The following is a 22,904-nucleotide window of genomic DNA, read 5'->3' as shown; positions in this document are numbered from 1 at the left end:
AAACAAACAAATATGTTTGGAGCATCTATATTCACTATGCGTGTTATTTTTATGACACACTAAAGCATTGTTTAATTCTTACAGTAAACAGAATTCTTCAATGTACATAGAGATACCTTGTATTAAATTTACATTGTATTGTATTGAGTTTCCTTGGTTATATATGACAATCTATTGGGCACCTTAGGAAATACAATTTGACATAACCTGATGAAGAAGCACAAAGATATATATCCCAGTGGATGTGCTTTATGGACAATTACGATTCAGCTTCCCTGTGAAAATTAAACACCTTAAAAATTCTACCATTATGGAAGTAGAAAGGTGATAAACTTCAAACTGCTTATGATAGAGAGCCAGCGGGAATTAAGTATCCATTTTGTGGATTATCCACTGAAGAACTAAATTTGTAGAACTGGATTAAATAACCTGATCCCCCATACCACATAGCATAATATTGTTTTATTTTCTTATAGCTATCTTACTGATTATTAGCACAAGAGAATAAGCAAGAGAAAAGCACAGAAAATACAATACAGTGCAATATAATAATTCCCTGTCATTTTTTATGTTGTATATTTTTCTTTTGCCTCTTTAGATCCTCTCTCTACTCTCCTCCACTCAGCCCTGCATCCTACAAGGCTGACCTTTACTCAAAGCATCAATGGGCTTCCTCTCTCTCTGGCTTCCTTTTGGTTTGTCCCTGGGCAGGAGCAGCAAGAGTTGAAAGAGTCAGAGGAGAAGGGAGTCTCAGAACTTTCTGCCAGGCTCTGGGCTCCAGGGCTGCCTTCCTCCACCAAAGGCTACAGCTCCTATCCAGTGGCCCTTCCCTGTCACTCCAGCTCTTTCTCCAGCTTCCTGCATCAGTTTTCATCCTTTCCCCTGCAAATTTAAGGATACTTACCGGCTTCCAGGAGTCCTGACAATTACTAACCGGTGATGCGTTATTATCACTTGGTGCTTTCCATTAACTCTACCCATATCCTTGTACATAGACCCTTCACTAAACTATCCTCATTTGTTCATTTGAGTTTCCATCAGATTCCTACTGAGACCCTGACTCATGTCTAAATCTCATTTAATCCACAATTAACACACACAATTTGGGGGGCTGGATGTAGAGCAAAGGTAAAATACTTCCTTTCATTCTGAGACTGGAAAAAGGAAATAAGTAAACAAACAAAAATTCTATTTTGTTGCACTTCATTTTGGCACATTAGACACTTTTAAAGCAAATAAAGAGGGCTGTGCTCAAAAGTTCTAGTTGCAGATTGTTTATCTAATACTCCTGTGATATTTCATTTTTAAATAGTAATCAACTTACTGATATCTCATTGAAAGCTTTCAATTTATTATTATGAAATCTTTGTTATAATTAATCAAATAATGGTGTACGAAATTTTTCCTCTTAATGAAGTAACTCCCAGTGCAAAGTCAGTTTAAAGATCTGTTTCTCAAATAAGCCTCATTCCCTAACGAACCTGGACTAGGTTAGCATCTGCCTTCCCTCCCCCACCCCCCATGTTTTCTTCTGTTCCCTCTGATTCTCCTTTAATCAACTTTACATACACATAATGCACTTAGTCTGTCTTCTCACTTAGATTGAAAGTTTTCTGAAGGCAGGTACCAAGGCTGTTTTGATCACTTCTGTATTCCCAGCATGTAACACAACGCCTGGCACATAGTAGGTCCTCCATAAATATTTTCTGATGAATCAGATTACTATGCTAGTAGGTTACCAAAAACCAAAGCCACTAAATCCAGTATACTTTTTTCAAAAATTATTTTATAGTATTTAGTAAGTAGTTGTGTTTTCACACTGTACTCTCTGGGCTTTATTGGAGTAGGGGAGGAATCTTATGTAAAGACTTAGCAAACACGTATAAGAAACTGCTAGGTGGTAGGATGAATGGATAAAGAAGATGTGGTACATATATACAATGGAATATTACTCTGTCATTAAAAAGAATGAAATAATGCCATTTGCAGCAACATGGATGGACCTAGAGATTATCACACTAAGTGAAGTAAGTCAGAGAAAGACAAATATCATATGATATCACTTATATGTGAAATCTTTAAAAAATGATACAAATGAACTTATTTACAAAACAGAAACAGACTCACAGACTTAGAAAACGAAGTTATGGTTACCAGGGGGAAGGATGGGGGTAGGGATAGTTAGGGATTTGGGGATTGACATGTACAAACTGCTATATATAAAATAGATAACCAACAAGGACCTACTGTATAGCACAGGGAGCTCTTCTCAATACTCTGTAATAACCTAAATGGGAAAAGAATTTGAAAAAGAGCAGATACACGTATGTGTATAACTGAATCACTTTGCTGTATACCGGAAACTAACGCAACATTGTTAATCAACAATACTCTAATAGAAAATAAAAAATAGAAAAAAAAAAACTGCTAGGTGATGACAGACAGCGTACAAGTAAGGAATACAGACCTGTCTCAAATGTGTTTTTGAGGGATGTGCAGATTATTTTTTTACAAGAAACATGCAGTTCGTGACATAGATCAGAGTAGGAGGAGACAGCCTCAGCTGAGATTCCCATAACAAACTGGGCTTGAACTTATCCTGGAAGAAAGGGACAGCTCTAAGCTCATGCCTTTTATGTGCATAACACCTAATTCCTGGGGGACTTTCATATATGCTCACTCATTTGATACTCACATTAACTCAGGCCACCAGGGCAAGGAATAGTGTCCCAATTTTATTGGAGAGGAAATAAAACTTAGAAAATGTGAGTTCCTTAGCCAAGTTTTAAAGGTGCGTAGTCGCGAGAGAAAAGCCATATGCAGTGAGAGAAAGTTCTTCAAAGGGCAGCCACCAGCTGGGAAGTCTTCCACTTTGCCCCCGATTTTGTGTCTGTGGCTTATTTTCTCTCCACCACATTTAAGAGAGTGCCCAGAACATAGTAGGCACTCAGTAATTATTGTGCTGATTGAATGAATAATCATTTACATGTACAGGCATAAAATAGACACTTAAAAATAATTGGCCATTAATGTATAATTCTGCAGCTCTATTTTGTTCCTCCTGACAAATATGGAGCAGACATTTTTTCATGTCAGTATATATAGCTCTCCCATGTTTTTTCTAAAAGCTTAATCGAAAGTCATTGAATGAAACCACAGCTCTATCCCACCATGAGGGTACCAGGTACATGACTAGTGTCCATTCGTTGGTGCAACTGCATCTCATCAATGCCAGCTAACCATTACTTATAAACAACATTGACAATGAGGTCAGGTGCTTGGTCCAGTACACAGTGCTCAGATGGATTCTGGTTTATCTTGAGGTAGTGTAGCAAGAAAGATTCAGCCAAGTTAGAGCCTCAGGAGTCCCCAAGGCTAGGGGAAAGGCCCCTGAATCAGCTGTTAACCCCTTCCTTCTCAAACTAAAGCAAACTAAAATGTAAGGAATAAAAAAAGAAAAGAAAGCTGGTATAGCTACTTTAATATCAGATGAAGGAGATATTCAGGCAAACAGGATTATTAGAGATAATTAGGTAACTTCATATTGATAAAAGGTTTACTAAAATTAAGAACATTTTTTTCATCAAAATGTGCTGTAAACTAAGTGCCTGAAAAGATAAGTAACAGAATGGGATATGATATTTACAACACATGTAACTATCAGAAAACCAGTATCCACAATATATAAAGTATTCCTAGGAGTCAATAATAAACTGGGGAAAGATCTGAAAAAGCATTTCACAAAAGAAAAAAAAATTGAATGGCTGATAGACATAAGGAAATGTACTCAGTCTCTTTAATAAGCTGGGAAATAAAACAATACCAAAACAAGGCACCATTTTATGCAAAAAAATACTGGCAAAAATTTAACAGCGTGACTATACAAGGTCTTTTTGAGGATATGGAACAATGAGGACTCACAGGCACTATTGGTGGTAATGGAAATTGGTATACTTTGAAAAAGAGTTGAGCATTGTCTTACTAGACAATTGAATATATCCCAACAACTCCACTCCAGTATCTATACCCTAGGAAACTTATACACATGAGACTCAGGACACATGTGCAAAAATGATTATAGCTACATTGATATATCAGCCAAAATGTGGAAACCATCTAAATATCAACAATAGAATAAATATATAAATTGTGCCATACAAAAATACTATACAGCCATGGAAATGAGCAAAGTATGGCTACCCTCAACAACATGGATAGAACTGGTGCATATTATGTTGAACAAACAATGATGTAAAAATTGCATAAATATGATTTCATTCATTCAAAGTAGAAAACACACAAAACTTAATTGCTTTGTTTAGGGATGCATTCTTAGGTAGAAAAGCAAGAAAATGGTTCTTAAAGTCAATCTAGTTGTCTGTGGCAGGGGGAAGGGTTGGAATCATGAAGGACTCAAGACATTTACAGGGTGCTGGCAATACTCTATTTTTTAATCTTGGCGATGGTTATAGGAGTTTTGCTTTTTAACTTGTTTTAAAAATGTAACATACTTTACACGCTTTTCTATATTATGTTTTATTACATAATTTTTAAAAGATAGAAAACAAATAGATCCACAGAAGCAGGCGAGTATCCTGTTTGGTGCCCTGTGGAGTCTGAATGCTTCAGTGCCAACCATCACGGCCAAGTTAGCAAACCTCTCTCAAACCTGTTTTTCTCATCTGTAAAGGAAAAGTGAAACTCTTTCTGCTTTCATGGGTGTTTCCTGAGGACTAAGGTATCTGATTAAAACATAAATACAGTTATTTTTTCAGCCTCATCTTCCTCTGCCTTTCAAGTGTTTGCCTCTTCTATCATGCTTCCCTACACAACAGTTTTTGTTTTGTATTTTAGTTAAATGTTGTTTTTTGAGATAATTCTAGATTTACATGCAGTTGTAAGAACTAATGCAGAGAGAGCCCATGTGTGCTTTGTCCAGTTTCCCCTAATGGCCAACATCTTCCAAAGCTATAGTACCCTATCGCAACGAAGATTTTGACACTGATACAGTCAACATACAAAACAGACCCATAACTTTCTTTTTTAATCCTCCAATGAAAATCAATCCCTTTTAAACCATTAGTATAGAGGCAAGCTAGTTCTTCGGTAACAGGTTTTTATGAGTTTTTTTATTGGGAATTTCACAGTCCATCTCTGATAAAGATAGACACCTCTCTCTTCGACTAGTGATGTTGTTATACCATATTTAGTCTAACACATCCCAGTCCTAAGCTCATGTTTGTTTTTTTAAAAAAGAGAAAGTACAGTTGACCCTTGAACAATAAGGGTGATGTGATAGAAAATCCACATGCAATCCTCCCTCAGCATCCGTGAGGGATTGGCAGGACCAACTGCAGATACCAAAATCCGCAGGTGCTCAGGTCCCCATAGTCAGCCCGGTTCTGCATCTGTGGAATCAACCAACCTCAGATTGTGTAGTTTTGTATTTATTGAAAAAAATCCACATATAAGTGGGCACATGCAGTTCAAACCCATGTTGTTCAAAGGTCAGCTCTATATAAAAGTGTTAAAGATATTTTTCTTAGAATATGCCACGCACTACTGCTGAAATGTGACATTTCCACATCCCTGCCTGGGTTACAACTAGTTATGATACATTCAGGAAAATGTGGCTTTAAAAATTATTAATATTATTTTTTCTTTTTGATATTTTCATCTGTCCTACTTTTCCCTACCTCCATGGTCTTCCCTACGCCAGTATTATATATGTCATTCTAGGTTAATTTTTCTAAATAAGACTTTCATTATGCCCCTAGTCAGTACATAAAAACATCAATGATTCTCCTGTGCATCATAAAATCCTGACTTCTTGGAGCAGCATTCAGGCCCTAACTCCCTTTGAATCCTTATTTTCTATTAGACATTAACCAATTACAGCAACAACAAGAAAATACTGGTCTATTCAGGATATCTTTACTATACCTTGCACTTGCTTCCTTCCACACATTGGTAAATATCATTTCCCTACCAGGGACATCTTCCTGAGTCATTGCCTTTTCACCTTGTGCCATTTATGGAAGAACCTATGGAAGATGCAGCTTCCTTGCATGGAAGACTTGGCTGCTCTGAAAAGTTTTTAGTACTCACTTTAGCCAGAGTGATTGTTCCCTGCTAGAAGCTTCTGTATTTACTGTCTATACCATTTGTTGGGCATAAAGGTTTTGTGGTGCTTATCACTCATCTAACTCTTGGATTGTTATTTAGTTAGACCTGTGTTTAACCCTTTTCTTAGTTCCATAAAGGTAGATACTATTTCTTATTCTTTCTGTGCCCCAAAGCACCAAGCATAGTACCTTTCAGGTAATTGATTTTCAATAAATATATATAAATTTTTTCATTAGGCTCATCCTCATTGCTTTTAGGGCTAGAGCATGTTCATCAGTTCTTAATTTGAGTGGAATTCCTGCATATTTTAGAAGAGAAAATTAGGCTGGAAATGGATAACAGGAGTAGTGGCAGCAGTGAGATGAGATTGCCAGATCCCACCGCTGAATTTATCCTTGTATGACTTTGGGAAGTAGCTTAGCCTCCCTAAGACTGCATTCCCTCATCTCCATAACAAGGCAAATAACAGTTCTAACTTCTTGGTGTTGTCAATGTTAACAGAAATAATTCATATTAAGCGTGCCGCCTGTTGTCTGACTCAAAGTAAGTGTTCAGTACATTTTTTAATAATTAAGTGTTTTATAATTTCAAAAATACTTACATGGCATTTTAAGAACTTAGCATTTTACTTTTCCCAAAGCTATCCATACATGTCCTGTGCTCTAGTCAAAGAAAGAAAGTGCCTTCTTAGGCTATGTTTAAAATGTCCACTAGATTATATTCACTAGTTTTTGTACCTCACTTTGGGAATCTGAGGTCAATAAAAATTGTTGTGTTAAGAGATATTTTAGACTTATTACTTAATATATGTTTTGAGAACTGAATTATACAATGTTTCATATCATACTAATATTATTTATATCAAAACATTTGCTAATAAAAACAAGCTATGAAATTTGCTTGCCTGTCTCGACAAGAAATGGAGTGTTCTTTTCAAATGGTATCTCTTATTGTCCACAAATTTACCAGGAAATTTGACTTTGTGTCCTTAATTCAAGATTTTATAATTAATGGCCTTGCCCAAATCGGATCAGAGGAAACCCCTTGTCTTAGGCTCTTCTGGGGGGAGGGGGGCACAGGTGGATTCCAGCTCTAAACCACAATAGTATCCCACTTTGGTCTGACCTTAGATCTGGTGATTGGCTGGTAAGACCTGGACCAAAAGGCAGAAAACCCAGAGAGGTCAACACCGCTAGTCTGTTTCATCCTCACAACATGCTTATGGTGACCCCAGCTTCCTGGTTCTGGGACAGGAAACTCATCTTGCTAGTACTGGCGAAGACCTGATCGATCACTGATTGCATGTGATGTGATCAGATATGTGTTTTGAAAACTGCCCCTCTGACTGTATTATCAAGAATAAATTTTGTGGGAGCATGAATAATGCATCAAAACACTTAGGTGGCTGTAATTCTTAGGTACGAAATGGTGGCAGAATGGACTAGATGCCCGTGGATTTAGAGATGGGGAAAGATCAATTTGGGATGTAAGGTCTACAGGACTGAGGATGGCGTTGGTGTGGTGGATGAAGTAGAGAAGAGTGTCCAAAATGACTTAAAAGGCAAACCATATTTATCCAGTGCACACTGGTTCTACAATTGATCTTTTAGCCCCATAAATCTTTTAGCAGCCTACAAATACTGTTGAATATTGGTCACCTAAGAAAGCTGGGTAACTGTGTGTGTGTGTGTGTGTGTGTGTGTGTGTGTGTGTGTGAGTGTGAGATCTCACCCACCCTGAGTCTGGACTTCAGTCTCATCCACTCCTTATGCATCCTGAATTGTAAAAACGTGAGCAGTTGAATTTACTGTCACAAATGTCACTTAATTTCATTCTCAGCTCATTTGCCATGTGCTCATCTTACTCTGAGCCCTTCTCTCAGTAACTGTCTATTATTTCTTTATCCAAAGTTCTAAATGTCATGGTTATAGTTTCTCAGCAGAGCTTGTTAGGGCCTGACTTGTTAGAGTCAAGTAGACAAAACAAAGAAGTTACTTTTGAGAGCCTGTCACTGAGGGAGAGTGGAGAACTCAAAAAGGAGACGCAAGACTTGAGGAAGTGTAGCCACTGAGTGATGTTTAAGGGGAAGAGCTGGGTAAGTATCCTCTATCTCCTCAGTCCTGGAGGGTATCATTGAATTAGCAAGTATAGTCTCCGATGTCTGTAATGCACAGTTTGAATCATCACAGAATGATTCAGTTATATTCATTATTGTCTGTGTGAAACTATAGGAAAGTGTGTAGTGCTTGCTGGAAAGATTTCCTTCAAAAATAGTTAAGATTTTTAAGTTTGTGCTTCAGGGATGAGATTGAGTTATAACGAAAATTACCTCCTATAAAATATCTCATTTCCCATTATGTCAGATAAATGAGATATTATGCACATAATCCCAGCAGAAAAGAAGTTCTCTGTTCCCCAATTATGTAAGAAAAGGGAAATATTGATTTGGGTACTTTCTGTTTCAATGTTGAAAAGCAGATCAAGAAGATAGAGTTTCAGGAGTCTTAAAATGTCTTTAAGAGCTTCTGCAACATGTGATTTGCACATAAGTGCAATAACGTAAGTGATTTACACATTGTGTGCCCATCACATACAATGATTGGTTAGCAGAGTGCCTGGCATATAATAATTTCTTGTCTTTATTATTATATTATTAGTGTGATTTTATCTATTTTTCTTCTCTTAAATTTTCCATGTGCTAGTTGGTTTCTCACTATGTACCTCTCATTTCTTAGCTTTAATTCATTTGTGCTTTTGTGTGTCAAGTATTAAATGGCATTAAAGCAAATACTCTCTATAAGTATTCTTTGAGTTACCATAGATGGTCACATTAGAATAAAGAAGAACAGATGCTGGCACCTGCACTTTTTTGTGGAGCCAGAGTGATACCTGATAGTAAAATGAAGACACTTTCTCAAAAATATGGGAAATAAGGGAAGTGGACCTGCTTTCGGAAAGAGACATGGTACAGAGTTATCTTCAGAAAGGAAAATGGGTCAAAGCACTAGCTTTTTAAAGTATTAGCTCATTTAAGTTTTAAAAAGCTTTCATCCTAAAGGATGTATTGATCAAGATCTAATTGGTCAAATAGAAAATGTGTTAGGTAGTCAAGACAGACTATATTTAATATTGTACAAGGAGTTGGTTACAAGAGCATTGGAAGGACCGGAAGAAAAAAAAAAGGGAGAAGGAGGAGGCGGATATCAGAAGAACAAAAAGCGTGATTGCCAGCAAGGTGCTTAGTTTCCTGGGCAGGAGCTGAGCTGTGGGCCCGCTGCTGGATCTGCTGATTTGAATTGGATGCTTGAACCATCAAGAGCCACCGAGATTCCACTACTGAAGAAGCTGCAAATGCGGAAGAGGAACTTGTGATGTCCGGACTGCGTGGTGTGGCCCCTGCTTGGCTGTGTAGTGACAGTCAGCAAAGGCCTCTGCTCTTGGAGCTGGAAGCGGGATGTTTTCTTTCTTCCTGCTTCTGCCCTTCTAGCAATGCCTCCTCTTGGTGAAACTTACTAGAAAGTCAACCAGCAAGAGAGCTACAAATGTAATGTGCTGGCTGTTGGGCTCAGTGCACAGAGCAGACTAGAAGTGTGGATGTAGAGCTGTGATCAGATGACTTAGATGAATAAGCAGCTGAGCTATTCAGCCGCCATGCCCACTCTTCTACCTTCTATTACTTTCCACTACTGACGATAATCACTGCATGCTTCCACCCCAAATGATACTACTCTGCTTTGGACAGATGAAGATGCTCTTACCCTCTGTCACTATAGTCACGTCTCGGTGGTATTAGTTTCCCCTTTCAGTTTAGATACAACCCACCCGGATATTCTATAACTTAAAAACTAAACTATGAACTAAAACCCACGAACTTTTTAAATATAAATCAATAGGGAAAAGGAGGAGGGAAAATTAGTTATTATATACAAATCTCTATGTAATAAGCATGAAATAAAAAATAACGTCTACAATTCTTGTTTCTATAACTAGTTAAGGCCATAGTTGATATTTACACCTTCTTCCCCTTGCTCTCAGCCAGTTGCCCATCTGTTTGGGATTCTTGAACTAACGATGCAACCAAATGTGTATACTAAAAGGTCTGTGTCCTTAGTGGTTGTGGCTTAAGTTACTTTAGACTTTTAAAAGTTACATGTTCGGACCTGGTCAGATAAAGGGATGTCCTTGGGAAAGTCCAGAATGTCAGCATGCAGAAGGAAGCTAATTCCTCCTTCCACATAGTAATTTTTTCTTTGCCTGTTGATCTAGTTGCAGGAGGATCCCAAATTGCCTGGTATCAATAATATTCTCAGTTTCTAATTTACTGGTACCTTGGTGATGCCCCATGATATAAGTATTCCTCTTTGTGAGTAGAGAAAGCACGAATAGTTTGTGTAGCATATGAAGTATAATAGTGAGAGGTAATATGCTGACTACCTTCTCTTGAGTCCAACATTTTCTCACTATAGAAAAACCAGCATCAAATACAGGTTCCTTGTTCAAAGCAGACGTAGCATCCTGTAGGAACCCCAGATCCACAGGGTGTTATCACTCAGCTTGGGCTGTAAGGTAGGCTTCCAGAGGCCATTTCGACAATCTCCCAGACTATGGGTTGATGAGGTATATTGTAAGATGGATAACTTCCATAGTTATAGTTAGTTCACTTCCTCCTTCTTTTGCTATAAACTGATTTCTTAATCAAAAGCAGCATTGTGAGAGATATTCTGACAACAGGCACAGCATTCCATAAGTTCACAGACGATGGAGCTGCCAGACCACTGTGAACAGGTTCTAGAAGTGAGCAACTCCTTCCCAGGAGAGAGGGACGCTTGCAAAAAGTCTCCTGGTATAATGATTCCCAGAGTGAAGCTGTCCCTAATATGATGACGGATGAAGGTTTGATCTACTTTCAGGACATTCACAAGACCAGATCTGCTGCTCATAAGGCTGAGAGTCAAGCATCCTGGAAGTCATCTCTCAGGGACTCTCTTGATGACCTTTGATTTTGCTAGAGTCTTTGTTTCAAAACTCATTCCTTCTCTAAATCCTGATTTTGAGCTATTCTATAATATCAACCTTCTAGCAAGTTTCTTTTCACATTTCAGGTATCTAGGTATCATTTTCCTGTAGTCTTGAATTTTCACTCTGTATTGGATGCTGGTATTTTATTCCTATGCTGCGTATACATTAATGTATTCATTCAGTCAATATTTTTTAAGTACCTACTATGTTTTAGTCATAGTGCTAAGCTCTAGAAATACACAGGTGAGGAAGAGTCAAGATTGCCTTGGGGATCTTGTAGCCCATTGGCAATGTCAGGCAATTAAATAAGGAATAATGATACTAATAACGTGAGAAGTGGGAAAGTAAATACTATGATGAAGATGTGCTGTGTGCTAGTGGAGAGGCACCCAACATCTGTCCTCAGGGAAGGCTATCTGACAGATAAACAGTTAAGTCCTCAAGGACACACCCAGGAGGCCACTGTGAAATTAATTTTAGTTTGAAAGAGGTTCTAATTCAGCATGCAAGCAAAGTTCTGTTTCCCCCAGTATAATGTTTAATGAGTGTGGGGATGCTGTATTTCCAGGGAACAGAGATCCCTAACTTCCTTTTAATGCATGTTTGGATGCAATAAATCAAATGATTATATTAGCCATATAAATGATTATATTAGTCATTCAATCTCTCAAATCTCTGTTAGTTGATTTCATGAAAATGCACATAACTTCTGAAATAAATTTAAGTTGATCATTAAATCTAGCAAATCATAGTTTCTCTAACCCATTCATGAGTGTCTCATAAATGTAATCCATGCAAATTGCCAAGGCTTTCTGTTTAGGTGATTCAGTGTTGTAATTGAGAGCATGGGCTCTGGAGACAGACCGCCTAGATTCAAATCCTGACTCCGAAACCTGCGAACTTTGTGACCTTGAGCAAGTTACCTAAGCTATCTGTGCCTGATTTTCCTCATCTATGAAATGGTGATAATAATACTGCCTTTATTATAGTAGTACTGTGAGGAGAGAGTTAAAAAGGAAGATGCTCTTGGAACAATGCCTGACACATCCTGAGTCAAACACAATGCATTACCCAACAAGGTCATTGGACTTCTAAAGCACATCTATTAGGATATCATTTTAGAAAGCAATACAAATTATAAATGTACTTAATTTATTCATTTTTTATATGGAACACCAATGACAGCAGTTAACGTGATGCAATAGAAAGATTCCTATACTGGGACTCTTGGGTTCTATTTGTGTCTCTATACTAATTAGCTTAGCATTTTGATATTCAAGAGTTTAAAGCCGGTTTTATCCTTTGGAAAGAGACAGGGTTTAGACTAAGGGAGAGACTGTGATTCCACGAAATTAGAAATCATATCAAGAAGTGCTTGCTTCTTTTAAGACATTCTTTGCTATTGTCTAACAATCATACTAAAAGGCAATTATTATCTTCCCAGGTGTTATCACAAGTTACGGACTATATCTAGATGGTGTATTAATTCACAATTCCTCAGAACTCAGCTGTCATGCTTCTGGATTCGCTCCTTGGAGCTTACATTCCTTCAGAGTCCAAGCCTGCACGGCCAAAGGTTGTGCTCTGGGCCCACTGGTGAGTGTATGAATTTACATTCTGGAAATATATTAAATGTCAGATGACAATGAATAGGCAACTCTGCACAGCTAGCCTTTCAAGTTGGATGGGAGAGTTTCTTTTTATAAAATTTCAATTAAGGGTTAGTAGGATTTTATATTCAACATAAATTTCAAGACTGCACATAGGTCTAGTGAAGGACAGAATCTACATTTTACTGAAATTTCAAACGGTAAGTTGACCAGCTGAGCGGGCATACATACGATTTTGCCTAATTTAGTGACATATTTAAAGTGGATGTTTTTCTTCCAAGTAATGAACTCGACCACTTGAGTAAGTTTATGATTAAAAAGTGAAAATAATTAAAAGCACATAACTGCCACAATATGTCAACACTGCTTCCCGACAAGTATGTTAATCAATTAAAAGATTGTTTGCCTCATCCATTAGAATAATATATTTTAATTTCATGAGCGTGATATATTAATAAGAACAGTATTTAAAATTACATTAATATCAGCTTTTGATATCCACATTTCAGAAATCTATATCTACCTATATTTCATTTGTAGTTGAAAGATAGACAAAATTGTGCTTTGTATTACTGGTATAATTTTCAAAACCCAATTGATTGTACATAATTGTCATAGACCAGCATGACATTCTTTAGTTTCAAAACATAACATTTGACTCTTGTGCATATTTCTTGATTGATTAGATTTAGCTTCTTTTAAGGGAAATGCTCATTCATTTTAGATATTTTTTGGCAGTCTTTCCTAATGGCCTATCATTTTAATGCATTTTGTCTTCATTGAAGAGTGTATTCTATAAATATTACCTTGAAAAACAGCTCGACCATTTAATTTTTTGCTTCCTTATTTTTGCTCACACCTCCCATTTCGCTTCAGAGATTGGTTGCTTTCCAAGCTGCTGACATCATCTATCAGTGGAGCTGAGCTGTAGTCTTTATTGCCATTAAGTATTTTATAGCCTGGACCCCTCTGATGGTTACTTACTCTTAAAAGCAGGAATGGCAATAGGCCAGCCTTTCTTCTCCATTCAAAAAAGAAAAAGAAACAAAAGAACACATCCTATGAGCTTGAAACTGAGACTTTTTCAAAAATATAAAGTACAAATTGTGGTCCTGGCTACTAAGCTGGGTCCCACTCTGTCTCCTGATGTTCTGGTAACTTTAAACAAGGGGGACATGGTTATCAATCTATGTCTTGTACAGATAGTAGGCGATGTTGACCTGAAGGAATCAAATTCCACAATGCCTGATGGGAAGGAGGAAACCGAATTGGATTGTAAAACCCTACTCTCCCACGGCCTCACACATCCTAGACTCAGTTCTGACTTAAAGCACAGAGTTATTTTCTCCTTTTGGTCTTTTTCTTTATCCTGTGCTCAGTATACAAACACTTTTCCCAAGTCAATGATCCATCTCTAATTACTGGGATTGAATAACAATGTCTTTATTTAGAACAAGTCAACTCTATATTGCCAAGAAGTTAAAACCCATGGTCTTCAATTGATTTCTAAAATATTTTTTTACCAATTACAATACATGTTATGCCCTTAAGAGATTACATATTTGCGTATTCTAGATAGCTCTGGATATCTATCACAATCATGAAAGATATTACAGATTCAACTCTTTTTGTTGATGATGCTTTTTTTGAATGTGTCCTTGATTTAAGAAATCTAGGAATCAATCTTAAAAGCCAGAATTATCATTAAATTATAATGTTCAACAAAATCCAGCCAAATTGCGTGTATATATATATCACTTAAAGGTATTCTTTATCTGAAACCCAATGTTATAGCAAATATTTCATTGAAACAAAAAAATTTATGATCTCTATTTCTAAATCTTTTGCTGGAAGAAATCAAAGAATTAATTTTCCAGAGTCAACTTTTTTTTTCTTCACCTAGCAACATTCCTTAATGGTAACTCTTGGTTTTTAGAAAGAGAAGCCTGTTTGTTTCACCACTTACATATTTAATATCATTGTTTTTCATGCACACAGGGAAATACCATTCAATGTTTCCTATGACAAATATGCTCTATAGTCTTGAATGTGGTCTGGTTCACCCTCAAATTTTTCCAGGTTGCTCATATAATAAACCAAAACAAAAAAAAAAGGACAAATTTGATAAAATAGAATATTTTTAAAATAAAAATACTTACATAAATTCCATATCCTTACCACCTTAATGTAGCATTAGTACAATATTTTTTGTGCCCTTAGACTAGCCAAGTTTATTCCCTGTTACTCGTGATTCAGAAGAAATTGCTCTGTACTATCTAAAAAAAAAAAAAAAAAGATTTCTGTGTGTTTTGTTCAGTTCTTGTCCATTTACACAATGTATTTGGATTTTAAAGAAATTCCAACGTAAAAAACAATTTACAGTGCCTTTGATCTTAATTTTTTAAGATGCTAATGTGCATTGTCAAATTAAATCCAGTAATTGAGGTTTCATAAATGTTTGAAATAATGAAAAAAAATGAACAGAAAATGCAGCACCAGAAGAACTATTTAAATGCTTTCCTTTTTTTCAATTATATTGTTGAATTGCAATTAGAAACCCTTCACATTTTGTGTTTCTATAATAATATGCAATAAATTTGTCCATAGGAAAATCACTTTGCTTTTGTTTGTTTTTCTCTTATCCACTGTTAGGTAACACTGGTAGAGTCTAAGACGGGGAATTTTATGACTGTATCTGGCCTTGGAACATTCATTAGATTCAATTCTCCAAGGACCCTCTTAAGGATGAAGTGTGAAACTATAGGTCACTCACTGCTGCATGATATGGTTAAAAAGCTGCCTTGGTTTCTTGGTGATGACATGCTTATACAGATAAACACACCCAGACACACATGTACACATGCTCATATTTTCACAGCCATTTTTTAAATAAAGAAAGGAATAAATTTTGTTATTTAAGACATCTAAACCTTAATGGCAATAAATGTTATGGTCAAGAAAATCCCATGTGGGAAATCTATCCTATACCTGCTATTTTTCCCCCATGCCTCCTTGGAAAACATGCTTTATTCTATGAAACCTTAGATTTCTCAACTATTACAAAAGGAAAATAATGCCTACTTTACAAGGGGTTGCTGTGAAAATTTAAATGAAATATTTATACAAAATTTTCTGGTACATGGTAAGAGTTGTATTAAGGATAACAATTTTATTAAAATGTTTGTTTTCATTGCATATTTCTTCTCAAATATTTTTTTTTTCTGTGTCAAGGGAGTTTCCCAGGTGAAAGCCAAGTCAACCTTCTAGAATGCTTTTTCCTTAGCATTTTTTAAGGCAAGATTGATAAACAAAATGGTAATTAAAAAAAAAAAAACCAAGTCAGAGCAAAATAGTACAACTGCCAAATTTAATATAGTGTGTAAAAGCACTGAAGTATTTATCCATATACATAAGGAAATTTTAAAATTCTGTTTATTTCAAATTAACCAGATATTTGAGAATAATAATATAATTATCTGGATTTTCCCTTAATTCTTCAACTTTTTGAGTCTCCTTTTATTTGGAACCCTTTAAAATCATTTTCTATACAATAATTTGAAATACATACATAGATATAAACCAATTGCATTTGTTATGAAATATTAAAATGATGAATTGATATTTTTCTAGTCAAGTTTCTGTATCATTTTTTGTACATAGCTATTAGACTAAAAAAATGACTAGGAGTTATAGATCTAAAGAACCCCCTAGCCTTTCTCAGATGAAAATAAAACATGTCGTGACCTCATACTTATTAAAAATTAACACACTGTCTTTTCCACATTTATTTTCATAATTGGGAAAGTGTATTCGTCCTAACAAATGAAGGCTACATAATTGAGAAAATTTGCCTGACTAAGGATTTCATGTTTGGTCACCTTCCTGTGAGGCGTGAGCCTGTATTTTAAGAATAAGGTCAAAATTACCAACCTATTCAGTAAATCTGAAAAGGCCAAACATTTATGAGGGATGCTTATGAGTTTGTGGTGATTAGTTAACAAATGTAAGCCAGTTATTAAAAGATACTAAAATATCCTGAACCCCTTTCTACTTTCTTTCCAACTTCATCTTCCTCTGTTCTCTTAGTTATTTTACTTATTTAGCTATTAAAATGTTTCTGGCCCCTGTGCAGTGAAGGCTTATATTTATTTCAGATTCCTTCTCTTCAAATAAGTCATTTTTTGTTCTTTTCTGCATACATTCATTACTACTATATTAATGAAATTTCAACTTTTTGTGATTATACTTTAGGGATAGAGTCACTCAGGTACATTTATCTCTTGATGTCTGGCATGGTGCCTTTTGCACATACCTGGTAGCAACACAACTCAGAGAACTCTGTGTGTGTGTGTGTGTGTCTGTGTGTATGAGTCAAGATGCTTGGTGTGGCCTTTGACAAAGTCCAACAGTCTATCACTGCAGTCAGGAGCTTACCAACACAGACCTTACTCATTTCTTCCGTTTTGCAATCACATAAAAATTGTTTTTAAGCCATCGTAGACGTAGTCTATGGATATGCACAGCCATAGGCACAATCGCAGTGGGAACTGATCCACATATTCTGGAAATCACAAGCTGCCTTGGTCAGGAGCTCAAATTCTAAGCTTTAACAGCAGGAGGAAGAAAACATGAGGTATGCTTTGATCCTGCTGACAAAATGAGGTATTCATACAAGATGCGACTGTCAAAATAGTTTACTTCACAGCACAGAGATTGTTTGAAGTAGTATGCTCAAAGGGAAGCATGTACTTATTTTATTTGCAAACAAAAATAAATCTTTTTATACTCACAGGTGGAAAATCGAACTCTAGAAGCTCCTCCTGAAGGAACAGTAAACGTGTTTGTCAAAACAGAAGGATCCCAAAAGGCCCATGTGAGATGGGAAGCACCTTTTCACCCTAATGGACAATTAAAGTACTCAGTCCTTTTTACTGGCGCTTTCTATGCTGACCAAGGTAACTTGTTTGTCATTTTTAAACTTTCATAACATTAGAAAGCAATGTATTTTCTTTTGAATTTTTTCTTTTAGCCACAGATTTTAATTTCTTTACCTTTCCTAAAAATAACCTATATTGACGAACCAGTTCAGCCATGATCATTTTGGGGTCCCCAGCGCAGCTGTAAAAGCTTCAAGTGATTAGTTGCAAGAAGGGTAAACTCTCCACACCCACACCTGATCTACTCAGCTCCGGGGAGGTGGGCAGCAGCACTCCGTGTTTTAACAAACCCTTTAGGTGGCTCTGAAGGTCACTCAACTTCAAGAAAGATTGGCCTAGTATAGATTCTATATTCTTTTCCCCTTGCTTAATAAATGGTGAAAACCTAAACGATTATTCCTGCAAAGAGTTGAGTTTTAATTTTGCAGTCCATCTTCAGCAAACTCTTTTTGTGTGATCATTTTAACATTTCTAAAGTAAATTAGGAATGCTGGTGTGTGTTCCAATCAATTAACTGGACATGGGTTACACTGCATAGGCTTCCTTGAAAGTATTATCAGAAACGATCTGATTCAGTAAGTTAAGTTAGGGCTGGTTAGGTAGGATGCTTATGTGAAGCAACCCTCACCATAGAAAAAAATGCAGCTTTATATTTTACTGGAAAGCTAATTTTTGTTTTATTCAGTGTTTACTTTTATCATTTCCACGAGTGGCCTATTTTTAAAGGAGGTGTCTTCAACATTTCTTGTTCCATTAGTAGCAAATATGCAATAACGTTGATATGGTCACAGATACTATTAACAGTAAAATGATTTTCCTCAGACTTTAAAACTTTAAAATGTTTCTTTTTTTAAAATTTGTATTTTATATCGTGGTATAGTTGATTAACAATGTTGTGTTAGTTTCAGGTGTACAGCAAAGTGATTCAGTTATACATATCCATGTATCTATTCTTTTTCAAATTCTTTTCCCATTTAGGTTATTACAGAGTATTGAGTAGAGTTCCCTGTGCTGTACAGTAGGTCCTTGTTGATTATCTGTTTTAAATATAGTAGTGCGTATATGTCAATCCCAAATTCCCAATTTATCCCTCCCCGCGCCCCACCTTTCTGATCCTGCATCATCTACAGCTATTTGTAGAACTTAATAGCATCCTCAAAGTGGAAAGCAGGTGAGGAAAGAGGAAAACAGACTTTTCTGAATTTGAGGAGGGCATTCTTATTTGTGTTCTGTGTTGGTACAGCGAGTTGAGTGCGTGTCAGTGTCTGAGTTGATCCCCTCAAAGATTGATGTGTCCCTCTTTTATGCAATCGGGGCTTTGATGTATTCTGCTGTGAAACACTTGTAAGATTATGAGGTGAAGGAGTGATGATCGATTTGAAAAAAAAGCAGCAACATTTAGGCCGGACCCGTGACAGCCCAGCTATTTCCGCCAAGGCAGCTGGGTGAATAATGTAAGGGCCATATTCCCCCTTGTGTTTAATCTTGCATTGTTTTTGCAGAGAAAATTTCTGCTTGCCTTCTAAGTCATGTCATCTTCGGTTGTCATCCCGTCTCTCAAACCATCAAAACGGTATTAAATGTTGCAAAGCTGCGCAGCAAGAGAACTTTCAAAAGTCAGAACCCATTTGCAGAGCAGCCCTTGTAGAAAATGTATTCTGTTCTTGGCAGAATTTTCCTTCAGTTCTTTCCACTGAGAAGTTTACTGATTTCTCCCAGTGGAATCTGCTGGAATTTATCGGTTCATGGTTGGCAGTCACAGATTAAGGTAAATGTCGATCCGTAATGACCCTCTACATGTTAGTATTGCAGTAAAGCCGGGCTTTTATGTCAAAGATATCGGAGAGGGAGCTATTACACATGACAGGGGTGATCAAGGGACTCCAGACCAAGGCAAGCATTATTAAATATTGACTAGTTCTGTGATTTATGTCGAGCTGGAGGGAAAAAGTGACTTTTTAACCATTATATATTCTTCAGCTACGAAAACCAGCCATTTATCTCCTGCTGGTAATAAAGAACAGAGTGCCTGCATATTTTAGTGGAGGGAAAACCTGGTCTTACAAATGAGATGAACTCCTTCATGATAACATTTCAGTTTGTTAATTGCCAAAAGCAAAACAGACAAATTGGAAGCAATTACAAGATTTGACTTCAAGAGTTTTGCGGTGTGCGTTCAACTCTAGGGTTGAAAGGGGGTGAGGTTGGAAGCCAAAGGATCATCTCAGGATGGGCCCCAGGAAATTCCTTTCATAGGTTCACTGTCACTGGAACTCTGATGTCCAGTGTTAAGTAAAAGGCTTTCAAATATTGTCTTGTCCGGACACCCATCAACAGCTCAGTGACCTGTACACTGAGGGTAGGGCGATCTGCATGGCCCTACAAGAAATGAATTAAACATTAATTCATCAAACTTATTTAAGATATCATCTGTTCACAAGATTTATACAAAGCTTATTGAATTGTCTAGCGGCTAATTGGTTATTTCCTTGACATAATGAACAACTATATTTCATCCTTTTCTGTGATGGCTGCTGAAGAGGTGGTGGTTAGAATGTATAAGACAGGAAAATTCAGCCATAGGAAGCAAGCCTAGCTTAGGGATAAATGTGCCTGCAGCCAGGTCACTGCTCTGTAGGGCAGGGTATTGAGCTGTCTCTATAGGACGCTCCTGCTGGACCCCATCGTACGTGTCAATTTAGATCCTAGACTACATACTTTACAAAGTCAACATTAGATTTTGTAACAACAAATGAGGCAGCACATATCAAACTGTGATTCCTTAAAAGGTATTTACTTGTGACCAGGTATTATATTCTCATGAATCAATATTTAAAAGACAGGAAAACAATAAGCAGTTAAAAGTGCCAAAACTTTTCTGTAGTCTCAAAGGAAACCAAAGTCCTCCATTTCTTATATCCTTCTAGAAATATTTTATGGATGTACAAGCAAATATATGTATTTCCCCCTTTTCAAATGTATCTCCCACGCATACATTTTACACAAATGATACCAAATTGTACACACTGTGTACAAAAAAATGTACTTTTTTTTACCACAACAATTGTAGACACCTTGTCACATGAGTAACCAGAGAAATTCCTCAGTGTTTATACACCTTCATAGTATTCAGTTGTATAGATTATGCCATCACTGGTTTCACCAGTCCACTATTGATGGGCATTTAAGTTATTTCCAATCTTTTGCTCTTTCAAAGAATGCCTTAATGAATAAAGATATAGGTATGCCTTTTCACACTTTGGCAGCATGTTAGTCTGATAAATTGCTTGAAATGATTTTTGGAACTTTATAAGATATTGCCAACCTTCAGTCCACAGAGGCCATACAATTTGTGCTCTCGTGGGAGTGTTATAGTGTGCCTGTGTGTCTACAGCCCTGTCATCTGAGCACGTGGCAAATTGATTATATTAAAAATGATGGCAGATAGGATCTTGAGTATGCATTTCTCTTATTAGGAGTTAGTTGCAACTTATTTTCATATGTTTAAAATCGGTTTGTATTTCTTTCTCTGTGAATTCTCTGTTTGTGTCATTTGCCCATATTTTAAACAAACTTAAGGAACTCTTAAGTATTAACAAAATCTGTTATGTGAGTAGCAATTTTTTCCCCTTTCCTCAATGTTTTTTTTTCTAGCACTTTAATGCTTTTTAAAAATACATTTATATTCAATCAATTCAGAATTTATACAAATAAGTAATCTATGAATCAAACCTTTTTTCCTAGAAAATATTTCACTATCTCAAACCATTTATTAAATAAACCAGATTCTTTCCCACTGGTTTGAGTTGCTGTCTTTAAAAAGTCTTAGATTTCCACATTTATTTATAAATATATCTGGACAGAGCTTTACCTTAATTTACATTATTATGGTAATTTAATTATTAAAGCTCTAGAATATTTTTTAATTCCTAATTAATGAGGGCTAATCTACCTCATTGTTTTTATTATATAGAATTTACCTACCTATTTTCCTTATTTATTTTCTTTCAAGCAATATTGGTAATTTGCTACTTCCCCCCAGAAGTCCCGATGCTATTTATATAAGGATGGGATTGAATTTATAAGTTAACTTAGGTAGAATTAATATCTCTGTGATATTGAGCTTCTCTAATCAATAATATGATTATTATTATTTCTCTCTGTCTTCTCTGCCTCTCACAAGAGCTTAAAGTTTTCTTCATATAGATTTGTACATTTTTGTTTAGTTTATTCATTGATATTTTATAAATATAAATAATTTTATGTAATTATAAATTATATATATTATATCTGTTAATAATTAAGTAACTTAAAAGAGCTAATTTTTGAATAACACATAGAGTCCACTCTCAGATACCTGTCTTCAGAAAGCCATACTTTCACACTTCTCTATCTATTGGATGATCTAACCACAGTAAGCATCTATGGCTTTTTTGGTACTAGGATCTGTTGTAATTTTCTCAAAAGCACAGACATTTTGCCAGGTAGAACATGATAACCTGATTAATTAGACTGTCAACTAGTTTTTAGTACACCAGATCTGAGGTGTATAAAATGGCACCAAAGATTGGACCTGAAGGGTCTCTGCGCCCATAGAATTGGCAAGCAAATAGAGAAGATAAGACAGGGAAACGTAGCAGGGTCATTCTCAAGTGTGTGAGGCTAGAGAGAAACCAGGTATTGGTGTGACAAGTGGAACAGAGCTAACTGGGGGAAGATTTTGGAAACAGTGGCCCTTACTCTTTGCTTCAGTGATGGGTTAGAATAACCTGAGTGTGAAAACACACAGAGGGAATGACAGAGCAAGCACAAACAAATGTGAATGGCAAAAATTAACAGATTGCCCAACCCACAGTGGGATATATGAGATATATATATATTTTCTGCTTTTTCTTAATGTCTACCATGAGAGTAAGGATGAGCACTTCCTTCTGTGGGATTCTGCCTGATTTGAAGCATCCATGTAATTATGAGGAACATATGACACAAATAAGCTTTTTCTCGTGTCTGAAAACTTACTGACCTGGAATAAGTGCTGTGCTCTGTGGCTCTCCAAAGCCTTCCACTCACCTTGCACAGGTGGATGGCCAGCTCCCCGGGATCAGTTTACAACATTGCCAAGATTCTTTTCTCTTCACATATATGAATTAACTAACACATTTAATGGTAAGTAATAGGTTTATAAAACTTCCTTATGAAACATATTGAGTGT

The 22,904-nt window shown here is 36.4% G+C and overlaps 1 protein-coding gene across 1 annotated transcript in view; it reads left to right on the top strand.

The window, feature by feature from the left end:
* The window catches only part of USH2A (usherin), a 795,289-nt gene that overhangs the window by 421,238 nt on the left and 351,147 nt on the right, over positions 1–22,904 (top strand). The window contains exons 35-36 of the mRNA XM_061185303.1: positions 12,590–12,741; positions 17,548–17,710. Coding sequence (XP_061041286.1) covers positions 12,590–12,741; positions 17,548–17,710 — 315 coding nt within the window. The remainder of the gene's footprint in view (positions 1–12,589; positions 12,742–17,547; positions 17,711–22,904) is intronic.

Source organism: Eubalaena glacialis, chromosome 3, assembly GCF_028564815.1.
Source record: "Eubalaena glacialis isolate mEubGla1 chromosome 3, mEubGla1.1.hap2.+ XY, whole genome shotgun sequence".
Lineage (NCBI taxonomy): Eukaryota > Metazoa > Chordata > Mammalia > Artiodactyla > Balaenidae > Eubalaena > Eubalaena glacialis.
The sequence above is the reverse complement of the archived record's forward strand: the minus strand, read 5'-3'. Positions and strand labels throughout refer to the sequence as shown.